General features: G+C 48.7%; 1 protein-coding gene across 1 annotated transcript in view; it reads left to right on the top strand.

Annotated features, from left to right (window-relative positions):
- Nucleotides 1–18,110, top strand: part of LOC118791748 (B-cell lymphoma/leukemia 11B-like) — a 36,693-nt gene extending 18,583 nt beyond the window's left edge. Inside the window, exon 3 of the mRNA XM_036549174.1 lies at nt 15,867–18,110. Coding sequence (XP_036405067.1) covers nt 15,867–17,872 — 2,006 coding nt within the window. The 3' untranslated portion in view covers nt 17,873–18,110. The remainder of the gene's footprint in view (nt 1–15,866) is intronic.
- Nucleotides 18,111–19,677: the final 1,567 nt, after the last annotated feature.

The following is a 19,677-nucleotide window of genomic DNA, read 5'->3' as shown; positions in this document are numbered from 1 at the left end:
AACGAAACAACTCAAGAGTGGCAAACCCCGCTTGACGCAACCCTGCGGCGTGCCAGTTTGATTCAAATTTGGAATTTAACAGCGAAGCACTTTTGCTGCAGGCAGCAGAAAAGAAGAGAAAGTCGGCCAAGAGAAAGTCAGCCAAACGAGTATCCCCCCCAACACATTTTCCTGTTCAGATACCCTGCATGCTTTGCATTTTTACCCTGAGAGCCACCGCGTAGTCCGAGTGAACAATTTCAGGAGAGGTCTGTGTGGCAGAGAATGGGACAGGATATAGCAAGACGACCAAGCATGCGTGTTTTTCATAGCTCCTACATTATGACCACTGCATTGCCAAATCTTGCTCTGTTTGGTGCTGGTCCCTTCAGTGCCACGGAGACTGACAGCTTTTAGCTGTCAGATCCGATTGGAGGCAAGTACTCTCATCCAAAAGCGTGACCCAACACAATACATACAGGCCACTTTGAGAACCCCTGCCTGCAAGGGGTTAAAGCATCTCTCATGGCGACATCAAACCATCTGCTCGGCGGCTTTACAGTTGTCACATGGTAGCAAATTCGATATTTTCCTACCACAGGGCAGGGGAATAAACTTGCCACTCATTGGGGCTGTAAAGGCCACCGCCGGTTTGGGCATGAGCTGATAGTGCTGTCCAGATGTGTTCCTTTTCTCCCCCCTTAATTGTCTCTGTAAATATATGGAGGAGGGAAAAAGAAAGCTCGCCACCGAGGGAAATGTTTGAAAGGTAACGCCACGCTTTTGATTCTGTTTAAGTGAAAATTGAAAACAGTTCCTGTTTCTCGCGGCCTCTGTTTAACGCACTGGCCGACGTCCCAGCATTGCAGCTCTCTGTGTGACAGCTGTTTTTATTTATTTTTTTATTTTTACTTTAGTGCGGTGAAATGCGAAACACTCACACCGCACATCTGAATGGCAGTGCCAGCAGTCGACGTGAATCAAACACCCAGGTGCTGCTGTGTGTGACTACCGCTGCAGCAGATATATCTGAGTTTTATCACCTGGCTCCAAAAGAACAGCGATCCTGGAGGGCCGCTTATCTAAGTCCTGGAAGGCTGCAGTGCCTGCCAGGCTACTCAGCCCTGGCCCTGGAAGTCTAAGGTGTACACAGTCATCTGATTAAGATGATCACTGAGCCAGTTCAGCTTCCCATCCCAGTTGAGAGAGTTAGCGGTTGATAGAGAGCTGGAAAACCTGCAGGACTTTGACGCTATAGGCCTGGACTTTAGAAATGCTGGTGTAGATCAAACAGATGGCAGTAAATCAGCTCGGAGGAAGGTGATGGCAGTCGAGGACAGGATAGAATTTCAGGTTGTTTGTGATTCTGAGTAACAGCTTCCTCTGTGAGGATCAGCCAGGCCTTTGGACAGCCCACTGGAGGAAGTCAAAGTGATCAGTTATTATTATTATTACTGATATTTTATAATTACTACAACTATTATTAAATGAACATATCAAGCCCAGATGTTTCCACTAACAATCTCACTCAGCTTATAGTAGGGACTTGGTTATCCAGGAGGGGAGTTGGGGTTGCAGGGTAGTGGGAGTGGGACTGTGAAACAGCGAAACTGTGAGTAAAAAGCAGAGCAAAGACCCACGTGCTACTGCCAGGGGAAAGAGACAGGCCAAGGGGGTTTCTCTGATGGGCCAGAGAAATGTTGAAGCTTTGAAGGTTGAGTTTTGGAAGATGCGGGGGTGGGGCAAGGTGGGGGGAGGGGTGGCAGTGGCACGATGTTTATCCTGTGTGGTAACGGCTGTGGACAGGCCACGGCGCCTCTGGGCCGCTGTATTGCAGCAGTCGAGGGCCTCCTGAACGCCCGGCCTGTGGCAGCGGTCGCCCTCGTGCCTGAGGCGCGTCTGGAAAAAGCCAGGCCTCCGTGGTTACGCCGGGGGCCGTTATCGCCCCTCTCACACGGTGGCCGCCACTGTCGCCGCCGTCTGCAGAGCTCCAGAAAACGGGCGGGGCTTGTGTAGCTGGGAAACCCACAGGGGCTAGGAAGAGGCGAGCAGAGTTAACCCTATTCACGCCGCGGAGCTAGCAAAGCGTCACCGCTGTCCTCGTCGTTGTGTTTTTCCCTTGACATTTTCCTGACGGCTGTGTGCGGAGTGAGGTCATTAACGAGGCTTTTTCCTCTCTTAATTGAGACTGCCGCGTTGCTTTTTTTTTTCTCCTCTGTAGCGTCTGAAACAGAGGCACGGTCTGCAAATGTAGCATTTTTGGGTTTTGGGGTTTCCCACCGCAGGAATATGCCATTGATTTGGTGTTATTTTTCTGCTCATTTAATAAGGGGACACGTTGGGTGGCAGGGCAGTAAAATGGGCACAAATGCTTTTCATTTTACCCGACTGGAATGATTTTTTTTTCCATCCTTTCCCCTTTCTTGTGTTTGGGTGTTTGGTCTGCGTCCCTCATGTTGGGTCCCTGTCTGTGCAAAGCCCCTGCTTTTCCATTGAGCGCGGCTCTTTTCCCTTGCGCGCTCAGGACAGAGACACACAGAAGCCACACGCCATGCAGATACCGTCATGTGTGACATGGCAGTTTCAAAACAATTAAGCATCAGATTCCTTATGGGGAAAAAAAGCGCAGTTTGTTTCTTCTCTTGAGAGTACCAGATTGATATAAAACCCTTCCAGTCATTTTGACCAATGGCTGTTGCAACCTGCTGAGAGCCCAGAATGGCCCGGTGATTTGTAAGCTTGGTAGCTGCTATTGGCCCCTTTTCCTGTACTGTACAAAAAGCTGCAACATACAACAGAAGCCAGCTTGATTTCTGCTGCGGGGGGGGTGGCGGGGGGGGAACCAGGCACCTCTGTGGTCAGAGTCGTTTAGCGCACCTGTCCTTGTAGTTGAAGGCAACGTTGAGATAACAGATGCACCTCAACGGAAATAGCTGGTTACACCATTTTCGTGCAGTTGGTTTGACCGTTTTTGTGCCGTCGTTTTCAGCTTTTCTACGCAGTCGGCTTGAGTGTTTTGGCGTAGGCAATTTCAGCTTTTTTGTTCAGCCGCTGCAGGCCTTTCCCACTCTTCATCACATCAAATATTCAGTTGTTTTTCGGTTTTGGGATGCCGTCGTCTAAACTGGCCCTGCGGACCGCCTGTGCTTGTGGCAGTGTGTGTGTGTGTATGTGTGCGCTCTGTGCTCCTGCCTCTATGAATCCCCAGCCCCCATGACTACATAACTGACGTTAACTCCCTCTCTTCCTCCCACTTCCCATTTATCCAGGGTGGAGGCCTGTTTGTCTAAACATGGACACCGTGTGGATCTTCACCTGTGTCAGAGATTTGGCCTTGTGCCTGATTTCGAAGTGAGGGGTGCTGTGTGAGATTAAGTCAAAGAGGCCCCAAGTGCATTATCTCATTCCCGTCTGAGCACTTACCCTGACCCACGTGCGCGTGTGTGTCTGTGCATGTGTGTATTCGTACGTTTGTGAGAAGTAATACGTCTGTATGTTTGTGTTCACCTGTGTGTGTGTATGTTTGTGTATGTGTGAACAGCTGCACATATGTGCATGTGTTTGTGTATGTGTGTTACTGTGTTTGAATAGGTGTGCATGTTTATGTATGTATGTGTTTGTGTGTGTGTGTCTGTGTGCGCATGTGTACATGTGTGGTTAAAATTGCCTACCCAGCGTCCGAGCTGGCACCAATAGCGGTGAGGTGTTTCTACATTCTTCTGTATAACAAACAGCATAACAGTTCTCCTCTGATTGGAACAGGGTGGGGATCATTAACAGAATGTCGAGATCTGAAATGCTTTGGGGTCGTTACACCCCATTGGTGTATTTTTGAAGAGGGTTTCCCTGATGGCCTCACCCCTCACAAGGAAAAAGGGTTTCTGTCACTCAGGAGGTTCTGGGGTTTTAAACAGTTTTTAAAAGAGGCTCAATCCTTCCCTTTAAAGTCCCCCAGGAGTGTTACCCTTTCAGCTCGATTGCATCCAGTGGGTGGTATTACTTTGTGTGCCTTTTTGTAATAATTTGTTAAGTATATTACGGAGACTGGGGGACATTAAGAGGTTGTGATTATACGATCAGGGTTGGTTCTAATTTTGTATCAACCTTTTATTTTATTATTTTGTTTCCAGCAACATGCTAGACAGAATGAAATGAAAATAGACTCAGACAGGTGATGCTTATTAAAACTGGCTCACTTTATTGATTTTTTTTTTTTTTACTATTTTCTTTATGCTTATTTTCTATCCCATCATCCTGGAATTGCTGATTATGCTATGATTTAGCTCTGTGCAACACCCTGTATTCTCTTCTGAAGCAAGGCAAATGCAATCCTCTGATGCACTCACATGCAGCTAACAGCTTCTTTTCACACTACAAGTCCCACAGTGCACTGCATACTCAGACCCAGGTCTGAGCTGCAGGACTAGGCCTGCACCTGCACACTAAACAAGTACCTTAACCAGCTGAGCCACTCAAGAGTCGAGCCAGCTTGCTTTTTAACCACGGAGAAGTCCATGACAGCCAGCAGTTTAAAGGTTTTTTTAACCTCAGTTTTGAGCTTGCAGGCCTCCCCCTCAGCGTCACATCTTGACGAGACACAGTTTTGAGTCCTGCTATTTCAAGAGCAGAGGGAAGAGGCGCTGTGAGCATAACCACGCTTATAGCGGGACGGCACATGCAGGAGACCCGGTTATTTGCATGTGGCCGCTCCCTGTGCCAGCCCCCTGTCCATCATTTAGGTGCCCACGCATCTGAGGAACGTTTTTACAGCGCCTCGGTTGGTGCTGAGGGTGCGCTGAGCGCCCCGGCCTCTCGTCTTCACTGCTTTTAAGTGGAGCTGGATGCCTGGCCCAGCTGGGACCCATTACAGCGCTGCGCACGCTACCCCCCGAGACGCACGTGTCATTAATTCCCATGCCCCTCCGCTCCCCCGAGCCCCGCCCACCACTCGCACAACCTCCCGCAGCCAACAGAGGCCGAGAGGGACCGCTCCTCTCGCTGTGCCAGGATTGGCGAAAGATCTATACCCCACCTCGGGGATACTGGCAAAGTGGCAGGTGTTGGGGAGCCAATGGTAGCTGAACACAAGTGAATATGGGACTCAAAAAGGTGACACTGTCTATCAGGGATCACACTGTCGAACAGCATGATTGACATGGCTGTCACATTCCGCCATGTTTTTTATGGTAAATCCTTGTTTTACATCGGTTTTACCCTATGACAATCTATGTTCACAGGCGTAAGTATTTCAGAATGTTTACCGAATACTTATGAAGGCCTTGTGTAGTAATTATGCAAGCACTGCATAGAAGGTATTTCTAAAAAAAGACTGTTGGCAGCTGTGCTTTATTGTTTTCCTGTTTATGCAGGTAAGCGCAGAAATGAGGAAATCCAGGAGGGAGGTCAAAGTGTTAAATGGAAATGATCTTATCACAGCCGCACTGAAACAGCCCCCATCCCCCCTGTTCTGCTGTTTCTTGACTGTGGGCTGCAGTGGAGAGACCACCAGCCCAGCCTTTCCCACTGGGGACAGAAGAACATTAGACACAGAACATTAGTGCTGGGGAAAGCCCACGCTACCATGCGCACGATCTTGCTCGGGAGCAATGCTCGAAAATTCACCAGAACAAAAGGAACCAGCCTGCTGATGATTTCATTATTATGATTATTCCACTGATGCAGTGCCAACAGTCACGACTCTCCACCCCGTTACTCTATTTGCACTTAGCCTCGTGAGCTGTGTCGGAGGTGTTCATTCCACACAGGGGTCCTGCATGCACACGCTCTGCTGGGATGGAGGAATGGAAATGCACGCTGGATGTACCTGGGGATGGGGGCGAATTGAACTTTAGAAAAGCGGCACCTTGCTTGGTGTTAGCACAGGATCTGGGATGATGTGGACGACTTGGCGCTCCCAGCTTCCCCACGGCTCTCACGGTGGCCTCGGCCTTTTCAAGGCCGCTACACCGCCGCCACTGTCTCTTTAAAGTCCGAAGACACAGGCCTGGCATATTTCTGAAGCCCCCCCCCCCCCTTCTGTTTCTAGGGAGCGAAAACAGACTGGAGTGGTTACACAGGGGCCTGGTTTCAGTTAGCGTGGAGCCAGACGCATTGTGCCAGGGCTGCACCCGCCTCCTCCCCCCCAACCCCAGCTTACACCCTCCTCCAGGGCTACACTCTTTCCCATGGTTTTTCCAGAATTATTTTTGGGATGCTTTTTTTTGCTCCCCCAACAGCTTACATTTTCACAACACTTTATTTTCTGTTTTTTCTTCTGATTGGGAGATGTTAAGCAGGAGGTAAGCAGACAGTGCCAAAAAAGATTTTGCTTTTTTGCCCACCATTAAACGGGAAGAAAGGCTATCGTAGAGGAGGACCGCTCGACCCCGCTGGCATGTTCACTGCATGGCTGAAGCAGTGAGCTGTCCTGGTGCTGTTACCGCCACCGTGCAGGGAAGAGGGGTCTCTGTTCTAAGAGGAGGGAGGCCGAGAGCGAACTTTACAGCCGCGCTTAATGGCAACCAGACACGGCGCCGACCAACCCCTTCGCTACAAGCTCTCCCTGTCACTTCCCATTCTTCTGTAGAGTGCAAACTCTCCACGGCCCAGCCCTTCAGATTCAACCGCGCTTATTGATTACAGATTTACGCGGCTGCAGATACCTTTCATTGCTGATAAACCCTTTTCTGTGTCTCACGACACTCTCGTCTCTCTGTTTACCTGTGTGGGGGTCTCACTCTTTCTCAGTGACCTGTCACATGCGGTTTTGAAGGAGTTTTCCCTCTCAAATGTAAATGAAGAAGCCATGGGGGCCGACACGAGGTCCTGCGGTAACGCCATGGTCGCATCCACGGCGTGCGGGGTAGCCACGTGTGGGTGGATTAGGCACGCCTGGTTACTTTTTACAGGACCTCGTTAAGGGCGAGGTCAGAGTTTGCTGATCTTTTTAAGGGTGACCGCCGTGTGAAGGCCGTGTCAGGGTGGAGGTAGGGGTGGGGAGGGGCTTCCACAGCTGCAGGGCTTTCTCGGCTGTTCGGAAATGAAGGGTGAAGGTGCGAACGAGGTGGTCCTGTGCTCTCTGTCATCCCCTGCTCCCGTCACACGTGCCTTATGGGGTGTGCTGTATTGGACACACTTAACCTCCCTCCCACCTCCCAGACCCCCTCCGTGGTGGGTGTAACCCTCCTCTGTTCAGGATCTGTATCATGCCTGGCTGTAGTCCAGCCTTTATTTAGACTCAAACTAGATAAAAGTCCTTGTCCCTAACCTTTCCGCTCCAGTCACTCATGTCAGAATTCACTGAAAATATTCAGCAAAAGATTAGGCCTGGTCTTTTACCCCCATGTCAATCATTTTTAAATGTAGTGATCCTTCTAGCCGGAACTGGAAGAAGCAGTCATAGAATCAGTAGTGTTCCCATTCATTTGCTGACTGCCTGAATGGCTCCCCCGAAAGTCACAACAGAAGCTTTGTGTGACCACTTTGTGGGGAAAGGGCACCTTTATATGGATTTTTAATAAAGACCTTCACTTTCACACCCCTTTGGCTTTTGTGTGACAGAGATGAGGTCTGGTGACACTGTCATACATGTGACCAGCAGTCAGACTGCAGGTCCACTGGTTTTAAGAATGTGATGCCAACAGTCGCTCCACTGTCACTGATATGACAGATTATAAAAAATGATAAAATCACCCTTGACCTAAACTTCATCATCCCCTCCTCGCAGGCAACGTTCAATGAGCAGGACAACTAAAGGAAGGTGGAGTGCCAACATTGTTTAAAGCGGGCAAACATACTCATTTTTCATCTTCACATATTTTGATATTCATGAATGACAAAAAATAATATCGTCCCAAACTATATGAGATGAAGCCGAAAGTCATTACACGGCACAACTTTGCCTAACTGAATTTTGGTCAGTAGGATAGCATACTCTACCTTCTGCACTTCAGTTATTTACAGAAGTGCGATAATATATATTATCCCTTTATTTCACTTTGCAAGAATCATTTAAGCTTTATTTAGCTTTTAATATCCAGCAGTGACCGACAAAGAATGACCTACAGAGCTGTTGGCATATTTATGTTGTGTAAATAGCTTTAACTGGTAATTAGTCTAAATGCACTGTGCACAATGTAATACACACAAGCAGGTCTTTTAGGTTTGGTTTTATTGAGCGTATTTTTAATTAATGCTGGTGTGTGGGCCTTGTTTGACAATGCCGTTTTACGTGTATAAGGCGCTCGGCTGGGATGCAAATGCAGCACAGCGTTTAGAACCGCCGTTTACTGCGGCAGCCAAAAATAAGCATTTGTTTATTGCTTGACGGAGGGGACTTTAGCAGGGATAAATGTCCTTTAATAAAGAAGGCGTGAGAGGAAAAGCGCCAGCGCAGAGACGCCGTTCCTCGGCGCAGGAAGTGCCCGGCGGAGACATGCTGGGGAGTTTCGGAGGGGGGGGGGGGGGGGGGGGGGGGGGGGGGGGGAATGAGGAGCAGATGTTCGGTGGGCGTATTTCTGCACCCTGTCTGTTTGCTATACATTTTCCAATATTACGTCAAATAAGGGAGCTTTTTTTTTTTTAAAAAAAAAAAAGAGACACCCTCCCCTTCTTTCACAGGTGGTAAATCACACTCTAGTTCCCTAAACCAGTGTGAAGGAGAAACCGGCCCCCTTCCAGATTCCAGTCAGCGCTTGGAGTTGCCATGGGATTACCCACGATCCCTGTCTGTCAGCGAGGGCGGTGTCTTCCTGGCGTCCCTCCGTTTTCATTTGCTTTCGAGTGTCTTGTTTTAATCAAAGGTGGCGGTGATCCAAATCACAATCATAAATATACGAGCTGCTCGCATTATACATTTCGTAAACTCCCCCCCCCAAAAAAATATGGCATACAAACGCGTGTAACAAGTGGAGTATGTCTGCATGTTTGCATGCGCAAGCATGTACAAGAATACAATATAGGACACAGAATATTAAAGCTACAACATGTACAAGCAGTCACACTAAAATACTTATTTTAATACAGTCCTCTGTGAATAAGAAAGTAACATCTTAAGACTTATGGACATTACATAATAAACCCAATAGTTGGCTAGAGGGGAGATTCTTGCCAAAACTCATGTTGAACAAATTAAAGCAGAACGCAAGAAAATTAAAACGTAACATAAAAAAAAGCGTAGGCTGGCGCATGGCGCTCTGGACTAATCTGCATGTGGCTGTCGCCTCCGATTTCCCACAACCATCCTAAAAGAAGACATTAGAAATGCAAGGCTGTGGAGGCTGAGTCGTTGAAGGAGGGGCGGGGGGGGGGGGATCTTGGGGGGGGGCTCCAGATCACAGACATGCTAATGAAGCACCGTGGAACGCTGGGGAGCCTGGGACAGGTGCGACTGGTGGGGGGGTTGACGACTCTGTGCTCCTGGCCCGCATCGCCTTTGTTCCCGATGCAAATCGTTCCTCCGTGACATTGACTCTTCGGCGGCATGTGCAGCAATCCAGGCCTCTCGGATGCGCGGTCTGTCCTGAGGCGTGGATGATGTTCTCAGACAGCTCCGTGGAGGCCCGCGTTTTCCCCGGTGACTTCCTGATATGTGAATCTGATATCGATCCTCTCTCTGACTTTCGTCAGCGTGACCCCATGTGTCACGACAGACACATAGTATCATTGGGGCAAGGGCCAATAGGCCAGCATAAAAATATAAATAGGATTTATGTATTACTGCAGATTTGATATGTCAATGAAATTCCAAGTTTTGCCTTACTTGTTTAAGCACCTGTAAGGTCCAAGAGTTCAGGGTTCTGACGAGCTTAAACATGTGGTCAAGTTTTAATAATATTTTGCATACTGCATTGTCTTAAATTACGGAATGCCCCTTCCTTCTAATGCATGCAGTTGTTAGTTGTCATATAAAGCAGGATTCTTCTCTGTAAATATTTTTGCCGTGGAAAAATGTCAGAAGACTGTGTATGCTTTGGCTAACAGTCATACAAACACATTTTAAAGGTTTGTGAACGTTTTTTTAATAGGCAAATTGTCCATAGCATCTACAATACATTTACCTCCTGTGCACAATAAACAACTCGGATAATTTGCCAAATGCATTCTGAATGATGGAGCTGAAGAGGTTTTTTGCAATTACAGTTGCACTATTTATTTATTTAATTTAAACTAAGCACGAAACAATTGGCCAGGTGTTTGCTTTATTTATAGAAGGACATTGTGGGGGTGAGAGAAAAAGCAAACGGTGGTTGCTTGATATTTTCTAAATCTCGGCCTGTAATCTTTAGAGGTCTGACTGCTGGCATATCCCCCGTTGCTGACCGCTTCGAGATGGGTTTCATAGCCTCGCAGTGGAGTTCAGCCGATCATAATAGCCATGAATCCATTTAGCTATTTAACTAGGCAATTCTGGCAATATTTACTGAAGAGCGAGAGCAGAAATTGGGTCATTAGGTGCCGGCGATGGCGTTGAGATTAAAATGAACACTCCAAACGGGTAGTTGACCTTCGCGTCTCGCGGCAGTTTTTATTAGCCTGGACCACAGTAATTACTGCAAATTGAATCATCGCGCAAGCTGAAATCCTTCCACAATGAGCCAGGGTTATTAGCCTCAGCTACTTTACAGCCACACTCAGAAGGACTGCACGGTGCAGTCTCACTCTTCTCAAAAAGCTCCCGGCTGTTTCTTCTGCGGGGCTCAAAGGCGAATTATCAGCTGTATTAGCATATTTCAAAGAACGTAATGAATGATTTATAACAGGTCCCTCTGTACTGTACTGCCGTGTCGCACAAAGGCCGTTATTATAAAACATGCCGTTTCTTTTCGATTCTTTGTGCATTTCTGTTCGCGCGGCCGATTCTTGCATATTTTTTTTTTTTTTTTAGATGTGGATGGAATACATTCCGGCTGTCATGAGACAGCCAGCATCGGGCTGTCAGGTGGAATCTTCCCCCCAGGAGGGGCGCGCCCATTGTCTTTTAACAACGCGCGGCACACCCTCCAAGACGGGATGCAAATTTGCCCTGGTGCTCCGCCTTTGAAGGAGGCGGCGGCGGTGACAGGCGTCTTTTGAAGGCTGAGCGTCACATTTCCGCCGGGGGGGGGGGGGGGGTTAGACGGGGGGAGAATTCGGAGCGCTGTCGCTGCCGCCCACCTCTCCCTCGCAGCGCCGCGGAACTCGGCAGCCCGGGCCTTGAGGCTCGGATTCGCGCCCTGCATTTGATGTTCCCCCTGCTCTCCTTGGAGAGAAATAAAGGCGAACCGGAGACCACAGAAAGGTCCTGAAGTAATTACAATTTCAAACGCTACCTTCGTTTCTGTTCTTCGCCTTCTACGGAATATATAATTGCAGTTCTGAATGATATGTACATGCGCACCTCCATCTATGGGGTCACACTATAGGATTGGAGTAAATGTTTTTGCAGAGTAAATGATTCTGCAGAGCGCGATTCTTACAGTAAAAGGCTGTCTTTGTGGTGCGTTGACGGTGGTCTCTGCTCAGTACAAAGTGCCGATATTCACTGCATAGTGTAGAGGACCTTTGAGGGGCTTCCATCAGATAGAGCCGTTATTCCATTATTAAGTGCTTTTCTCTCAATTGCTCACCACCAAACCACCGCTCCCCCACTCCCCACCGCTGTCTTCCCCTTCTTCCTTCTCTGTGTGTTCCAAGCACTCCCCTGCCAAGGCTGTATATGCAACGCAGCCAAACGAAACGTAGGCGGGTGTCCAGACAGACACGGCACGCTTCCACATAAAGAGATGGGCTGCGCTAATAGGGCTCACAGATAGAGAGAGAGACTATTGCCAATAGAAAGACAGACTCTGCCTTGCTATCAGTGATAGAGAGACAGACTCCACCCAGCTATAACTGATAGAGACACACCAATCCTGACAGAGAAAAAGACCCTGCCATGCTATCACTGATAGAGATAGACTATCACTGAGAGAGGAAAAGACCCTGCCATGCTATCACTGATAGAGATACAGACTATCGCTGATATAGAAAAAGACCCTGCTATGCTATCACTGATAGAGATACAGACTATCGCTGATAGAGAAAAAGACCCTGCTATGCTATCACTGATAGAGATACAGACTATCGCTGATAGATATGTAGACTCTGCCAGGCTATCACTCATAGTGAGAAAGACTATCACCGATAGAGAAACAGACCCTACCACACAATGACTGATAGAGAGATACGCTCCTCCATGGTTCCGGTAACAGGCAGACAGGCTCCCGGCCCAAGGAAATACCCTTCCACTGATACAGAAACAGACTTCCAAACCAGTGCGGTATTTACTGTAGAGAGTCTCCGTGCTCAGTTAATGGAGTAATTACAGTCTAAATGGTGTCCCCACGGTAAAAAAAGACATGTCAGCAAATGCTGTCCAAGTTAAGTAGACTACATTCCCTGTTGTGTGTCGGGCAGGCCTCGTTAAGCCAGCCCTACATACTTCTGGTGTCAGGAAGGAGTGCTGATTGCCAACAACTTGTCCTGCATGTAATATGATATGCATACCATACACTGATGAGCGGAGTGAGCAACACACGTTGCTTTTGATTGCTCTGCCTTTTTGCATACATTATCTTGGTTTAGAGCTCAGTTGTCATCACTTGTGTTGTCAGGTCAGGCACACGGCTGGGAAGGGAGGCTGCCAGTTAAGAGGCCCGACCGCCTTTTTACGCCTCAGTGCAAGGCCAGGGTTGGGTGGAGTTGCATTTCGAAAGGATCTTTATCTATTTCTTCCCTCTCTTTAGCTGAGCTGTCTGAGAAGCTTTTGCTCTTGGGACATCAAAGGCAAACCCAATTCAGGTGACCTGCCGAGGCAACGGGCAGCTTTCTGTTGAAGGGATCGGCTCTGAGCGCAGTGGATGCGTGTGTGCCGTGTCCCGGAGGGAGCTGGGAGAATGTAGCGGGAAACTATCGGCCCTTGCAGCTGCAAGCTGACAGAGTGTGGCAATACACTGCGGGAAGATGGATGACACATCTCCACTCCTTCCCCCCTCCTTTTCCTTGGTGCGAAATTGTGAAATAATAAGGTGATTAAATAGAGCCGTACGTAGCTGACATCAGAATTAGCATAATGCAGTTTTGCCCTGGGCTATGCGCTGGCCATCTGCATCGGACTCCAGTCCTGTTTCCACACACACACACACACACACACACACACACACACACACACACACACACACACACACACACACGCACACACACACACACACATTCATGCATGCATACATGCAGTAAACACTGTGGTCCTTGCACAGAGGGGACAGACAGCACTGTGCCCAGAGACCAGTGGCTCCCTCTTAACTGAGGTACTTAAATGAACACTCTGCACTCCTCCGTCCTGTGCTTGCCTGTGAAGAGCTAAGCTGGAGCAGTAAGCTTTCACGCCAGGATGGATAACCTAGGCTAGACAGAAACGGAGAGGGTGCGACAGACACGATCCACTGACACTCAGTAACTTCAGAACTGACACTGGCCATGGGGTTATCCTGAAAAACCACGCCACCAGTGGAGGAAAGATGCCCCTGTAGCCCCCTACCGACCATCTCCTAAATCACTAAAAGAGTACAAAATCCCTCCTGCTTTTTATGCACCTCAGTGTGTGTGTGTGTGTGTGTGTATATATATATATATAGTTTTTAAAGTTTTTAAAGACTGGGCCAAGGTTTTTTTTTTTTAAATTCCCTCTGGAAATCTACCATATACCCCTCTGTGACAAATTTGATTGTAAAATGTGCTATATTATGTAAAATGTGTCATTGCACATTGCACACATTGCACTTGCACTGTTGTGTGCTCTGGACAAAAAAGTACATCTGCATCTTTGACTTCAAGAAACACTCAATATGCGTCCACCACCGGGCGTGATAAGATAATAACACTTTGTCATTTCTCCACAAAATTTCCTAATTTCACGACATACATTTGTAAAGTGAAATTATATTAGCTTTTAGATTTCATTCTGTAAACTAGTTCTCTACTTGAGCATATACCTTCGCAGCTAAATGAGTGTAATGCATTCTAATAAATCAGGACATCTGAACACCTTTAGGGCACTTGGAACAGGGCGACTCAATAAGACAGTAATTTCGTTAATGTTCGCAAATGGAAGACAATTACTTTGGAGACCTGCGCCTCGTGAAAATTCACGGCGGGCCGTTACGCACACTTAAAATATGAGAGAAAATGGCCTCCATTCACAAAGACGGTCCGAGTCCGAAACCAAACGCTCGCGCGAAATGATAAATTATGGCAGACTGCAGTTCTGATTGAATGAAAATGCATTATGTTCTGTTATACAGCGAAACATTCCGGGTGCAGATTTAAAATGTTTCCATTACTAACGCTGTGTATATTTATTTATTTAATTTATTTTTTTTCTATCATTAAGACATTTGATGAAAACGTAAGGCCCCGAGACTAAACGTGTTAACCACAACAGGATAACACACATAAATACATGGCAGAATGCTTACAAACTAAGAAATGTCTTGCTCTATCCCCCGATAAAGCAATAGAAATTGCGAATGGTTTTTACTGTACCGTGTATTATCATTAATACCGAGTGAAAATTAATGCAGGAGGTTCTCGCAGGAACTCACGAAGCAGGGACCCCCGGTGAGTTAATTGTCTGGTGCCAGATCTGTTGAATAGTCTCATAATGAGAATGAGATATGTTCGTGCTTCCAAGTCAATTAGTGTTTTATTTCCCGCTTTTATAATCCCATTAAACTACTGATGCACACGGAATGACCCCATTAGTTCCTGTTTGTTCGGACAGACTGAGACGGCGAACCGTTATCGCTACGTGTGTAATCTTGAATTAATTAAAGCACGCATAAACATCAAGGATGGATCGCCCGCTACAATCATCTTTTTTTTTCCAGTCGTCTGTGATCGTGCTGGGGGGTCCGTTATTATTTCACGCTTGCGTTGTGACATATTGCGGCACACGCGCAGAGAACAACTTGTTTCTATGGCTGTCCCAAACCGTACAGGCAAAGCGCAGTGCTTGCGAGTGGCGCTATTTGCTTGGGCGCTGTGAGAGGAAACTCATGAAAAAGGCACTCGCTCACAGGGCCTTCATTTTCATCAGATACTGACCACGCAGTCACCAGGTTTCATAACTCCGCGCAACTCGTCCAACGATTTTTGTTGGTTTTACAAACCAAGATGACATGTGGTTACACCACTCCCCTATAGCTTCTTCCTGTATCTGCGGGTAGAGTCTGCGTTCTGCTGTGAAAAGCAAAATTTGCAAACCAGGCAGATCTCCAACAATCCTGAGACCTGAATGTTCTTCATAAAAGCCTATTGAAAACACAGTGGTGTCCCTTTTCACGTTTCAACAAGTGTTTTCCTCACCTGATTCGATGAAAGAGAAAGAAAGGGTGTGGAAAGTGGAATAGTTTTCAGAAATTTGCAGAAATGATCTTCAATAAGCTACTATAGCAGACATAACTAACAGTGCCCCAATTCTCTCTGACTGGGTTAATGTGTGAAGCGGAAGTGTTTGAAGACAGGAAGTTAAACGCTAGATAATTGTATAAGACCAGTAATAATTTACAGCAGTATATCTGTTCTTTATTTTCATTTTTCATCAGAGGACATTTATCTTGCAATTCATAATATGCACTCTCATTTGTTTTTGTGAGAAGAGAGGGGCAATTATTGTCTTTAAGAAAAATAACACTGCAGTGGATGTTGTTTCTTCCATACAGATCTATTAAGGACTGAACACAAAATTATTATGTATTTGTTGACGCAGCTGAACTGTATTATCAGTCATTTCAAAACCAAGCGAAATGGAACGGTTTTTAATGGCTTCTCTAAAGCACGTCTCGTTCTCGCTCTGGTGTTTTTTCCGGCAGGCGGTGACGAGCCCTCCAGCTACATATGCACCACCTGCAAGCAGCCATTCTCCAGCGCCTGGTTCCTCCTGCAGCATGCCCAGAACACGCACGGCTTCCGCATCTACCTAGAGCCTGGCACCTCCAGCTGCTCGCTGAGCCCCCGGATCACCGTCCCTCCCCCCGTGGGGGTGGAGTCCATGCCCCAGCCCCCCCTCGCCGGTTTCCTGGGCGATGGCAACCCGTTCCACCTGCTCAGGATGGCCGCGCCTGTGCTCCGCGAGCCGCCCGGCTTCATGGAGGGCCGTCTGCCCGGCACGCCCCCCTTCATGGCTCCGCCCCCCCGTCCCCACCTGGAGCGGCTGAGCGCGGAGGAGCTGGGCCTCATGTCCCAGCACCCCAGTGCCTTCGAGAGGGTGATGCGCCTGACGCCTATGGCCGCCATTGAGTCCCAGTCCATGGACTTCTCCCGCCGCCTCCGAGAGCTGGCTGGACACACGGGCCCCACACCCCCTCTCTCGCCCGGCCGGGCCAACCCCCTGCACCGGCTGCTCAACCCCACCCTCTTCCAGCCGGGGCCCCGCCCCCCATTCCTCAGCACCCCGCCCCTGCCGCCCGCCCCGCCCAACAGCAGCACCTCGCCGACGGCGCCGTCGGGCAAGGCCAAGTCCTGCGAGTTCTGCGGGAAGACCTTCAAGTTCCAGAGCAACCTGATCGTGCACCGGCGGAGCCACACGGGCGAGAAGCCCTACAAGTGCCACCTGTGCGACCACGCCTGCTCCCAGGCCAGCAAGCTGAAGCGCCACATGAAGACACACCTGCACCCGCGCAACGGCGGGTCCGTGGCGGGCCGCTCGGAGGACGGGCTGTCCACCGCCAGCTCCCCGGAGCCCGGCACCAGTGACGTTGCGGGGGAGGGGGCCAAGGGCAGGGCAGGGCGCATCGGCGGTGAGGGCACGGGGCCGGAGAACGAAGAGGAGGAAGAGGAAGAGGAAGAAGAGGAGGAGGAGGAGGAAGAGCCGGAGAATGACAGCAGGCCCGAGTCAGGGTTCAGCATGGAGTCCGACTTCTGCCGCAGCCAAGAGAACGGGCCCAAGGCGGGCCCGGATGAGAGGGGGCTCTCTCTGGGGAAGAGCTTGGAGGGCACGGGTCTGGGCGCTACGGATCAGTATGACGGCCTGACGGCAGACAACGGGAAAAAACTGCCCTTCCCCAAGCTGGACCAGGACGGGCAGCGCGGAAGGGGGGACGAGGACTTGGTGGTGGGACGGGCGGAGGGGGAGGAGCAGGTGACGGTGAACGGCAGGGACTGCAGCTCGGGGGACTCCTTCCCCGGCCTGTTCCATCGCAGGTCCACCCCCATCACCAGCCCCAGCCTGTCGGCCTCCTCCGCCAAGAGGATCAAGCTGGAGGGCGAGCTGGACCTGCCGCCGGTCCCGCTCATCCCCTCCGAGAACGTCTACTCCCAGTGGCTCGTGGGATACGCCGCCTCCCGCCACTTCATGAAAGACCCCTTCCTGGGGTTCGGCGCCTCCCGGCAGTCTCCCTTCGGCACGTCGTCGGAGCACTCGTCCGAAAACGGCAGCCTCCGCTTCTCCACGCCCCCGGGGGACGCGCTGGACGGGGGGTTCTCGGGGCGCAGCGGGACGGCCAGCGGGGGGAGCACCCCCCACCTGCGGGCGGGGCCCGGGCCCGGCCGGCCCAGCTCCAAGGAGGGCCGCAGGAGCGACTCGTGCGAGTTCTGCGGCAAGGTCTTCAAGAACTGCAGCAACCTGACGGTGCACCGGCGCAGCCACACGGGAGAGCGGCCCTACAAGTGCGAACTGTGCAACTACGCCTGCGCCCAGAGCAGCAAGCTGACGCGCCACATGAAGACCCACGGCCAGTACGGCAAGGAGGTGTACCGCTGCGACATCTGCCACATGCCCTTCAGCGTCTACAGCACCCTGGAGAAACACATGAAGAAGTGGCACGGCGAGCACCTGCTGCCCAGCGAGGTCAAACTTGAACATGCAGAGAGGAGCTGAGCCCGCACCCCACCCCCCTCTACGCCGCCCTCACCCCACCCCGCCCCGCCCCAAATCTGCCTCCCTGCTTCTTCAGTTAAGGGGTTAGCTGGATTATCTTTTTTTCTGAAAAATCCAATTTTGGGGTCTGTTCTTCTTTGATGTTTTTCTTGTTTTGTTTTTATTTTTTTTTTTACTTGGTGTGTTTTTTTTGTTGTTGTAATTTGAGAGACCTGACGCAGACCCCTGAGATATGACAGTGACAGTGACATTTGAGTTTAAACCGGGCCTAAACTGTCCTGATTTGGGATATGCCTTTTCACATGACCAACTCGAGGATCTAACGGTGATGAATTACATGGAGCCTTTTAACTGTGCAATAATTTCTGTATTTATTGGATTTTTTGTATTAATATTTGGCATGTGCAGGTACATTTTTTTCTTAATGTTGGGCTTCTTTTTTAAAATCCTGGGCTTTTGTGTTTTAATGCCCAGGTGACATACTGAGATTTTTTTCATTTAGCAAACAAAAATGCTATTGTTTTTAAATTATATATTGGGCTTCTTCTTCAAGGAAATTGTATATTTAAAAAATCCCACGTAATTTCTTGAGGGGAAGCCAGATTGATTGATTCTTAAAGTACTTAGCTATTTTGTCATACACAAAAGGATCAATATGCGGACAACAATCCTTTGATGTAGCGTTTACTAATTTTAATTACAATTTACTGATTCATAAATATATATAATTGGATATATGGCACTGAATGTCAGTTTTGACAGTAAAAAAAAAACATCAGACTTCAGCACTCACAAAATCCTATTTCCTCTAAAAATACTTAAAATAAGGAGAGGAACTCATGGTAAAAAATAAAAGATTACAAAGGCAGCTGCTTTCTGGTACCAAGTACCAAACCACACAGAAGCGCTATTGCATAAACATTACCCGTACTTTGCTGTGGCTGTGCAGGTACTCTTCATTCTCTAGGACTGTAAGTTCAGACTGTTTACATTGATGTGAAATACACCCCTTTTTGATAGACTTCCTCATCCTGAGTCAATGTGAGTGGCACACTTTGATTGGGTTCCCCTCACGCTTTGCGTTACGTTGCATTGAAAGCCTGCAGTTTTAATTCAGAAGCCAGAGCCGGCCGTGTTTCCCACGCAATGGCGAGATATCTCAGGATCAGTTAAATGACTGGTTATTAAACTCGTGAAGAGGAATTTGGCGTTAACTTCACCATAGCTACAAAGTAACCTCTGTACAGATGCTTAGTACACTGCCAGCTGTCATTCTTCAAACCCACCAGCTCACCCACCAGTGTTTTTTGGGGGAGGGGTTTGCACGGGGTGATTTGGCTCTGATGTGAGGGCTGCGATTCAGTCGGAGCGAACAGAGTTTAAGTACGTACCCCCCTTTTTGGCATTACACATATCCTTTATTTCGGGTTCAAGTTGGGTAAAAATCGAACAAAAAAAAAAACGAATGAATAAAATACATTCATAATATTTAAGCTGTACCACTTTAACGGTGAAATCACTCCCCTTTGCAAAAAGTAAAAAAATCTTTTCAGAAAGAATGAAAAACACATGGAAATAGACAGCTTAAAGCAAAATGCCTACCAGTCACACACACTATAGCAGACACTCATGATAAGGGAATTGCTGCACATTGCTGTTAATGTTCTGCTCATACGCCACGGCTTTCCTTGTGTTATTAATTCAAGGGACTGGGCGAATATGTGTGATGCATGTCACCGCTTTAAAAGGACCCGCGGAAGTTAAAGCAGGAGCAGGATTTACATTTGGTAGCTGTATTTGTGATG

The sequence above is a fragment of the Megalops cyprinoides genome, chromosome 17 (genome assembly GCF_013368585.1).
Source record: "Megalops cyprinoides isolate fMegCyp1 chromosome 17, fMegCyp1.pri, whole genome shotgun sequence".
In the NCBI taxonomy this organism is placed as follows: Eukaryota; Metazoa; Chordata; class Actinopteri; order Elopiformes; family Megalopidae; genus Megalops; species Megalops cyprinoides.
The sequence above is the reverse complement of the archived record's forward strand: the minus strand, read 5'-3'. Positions and strand labels throughout refer to the sequence as shown.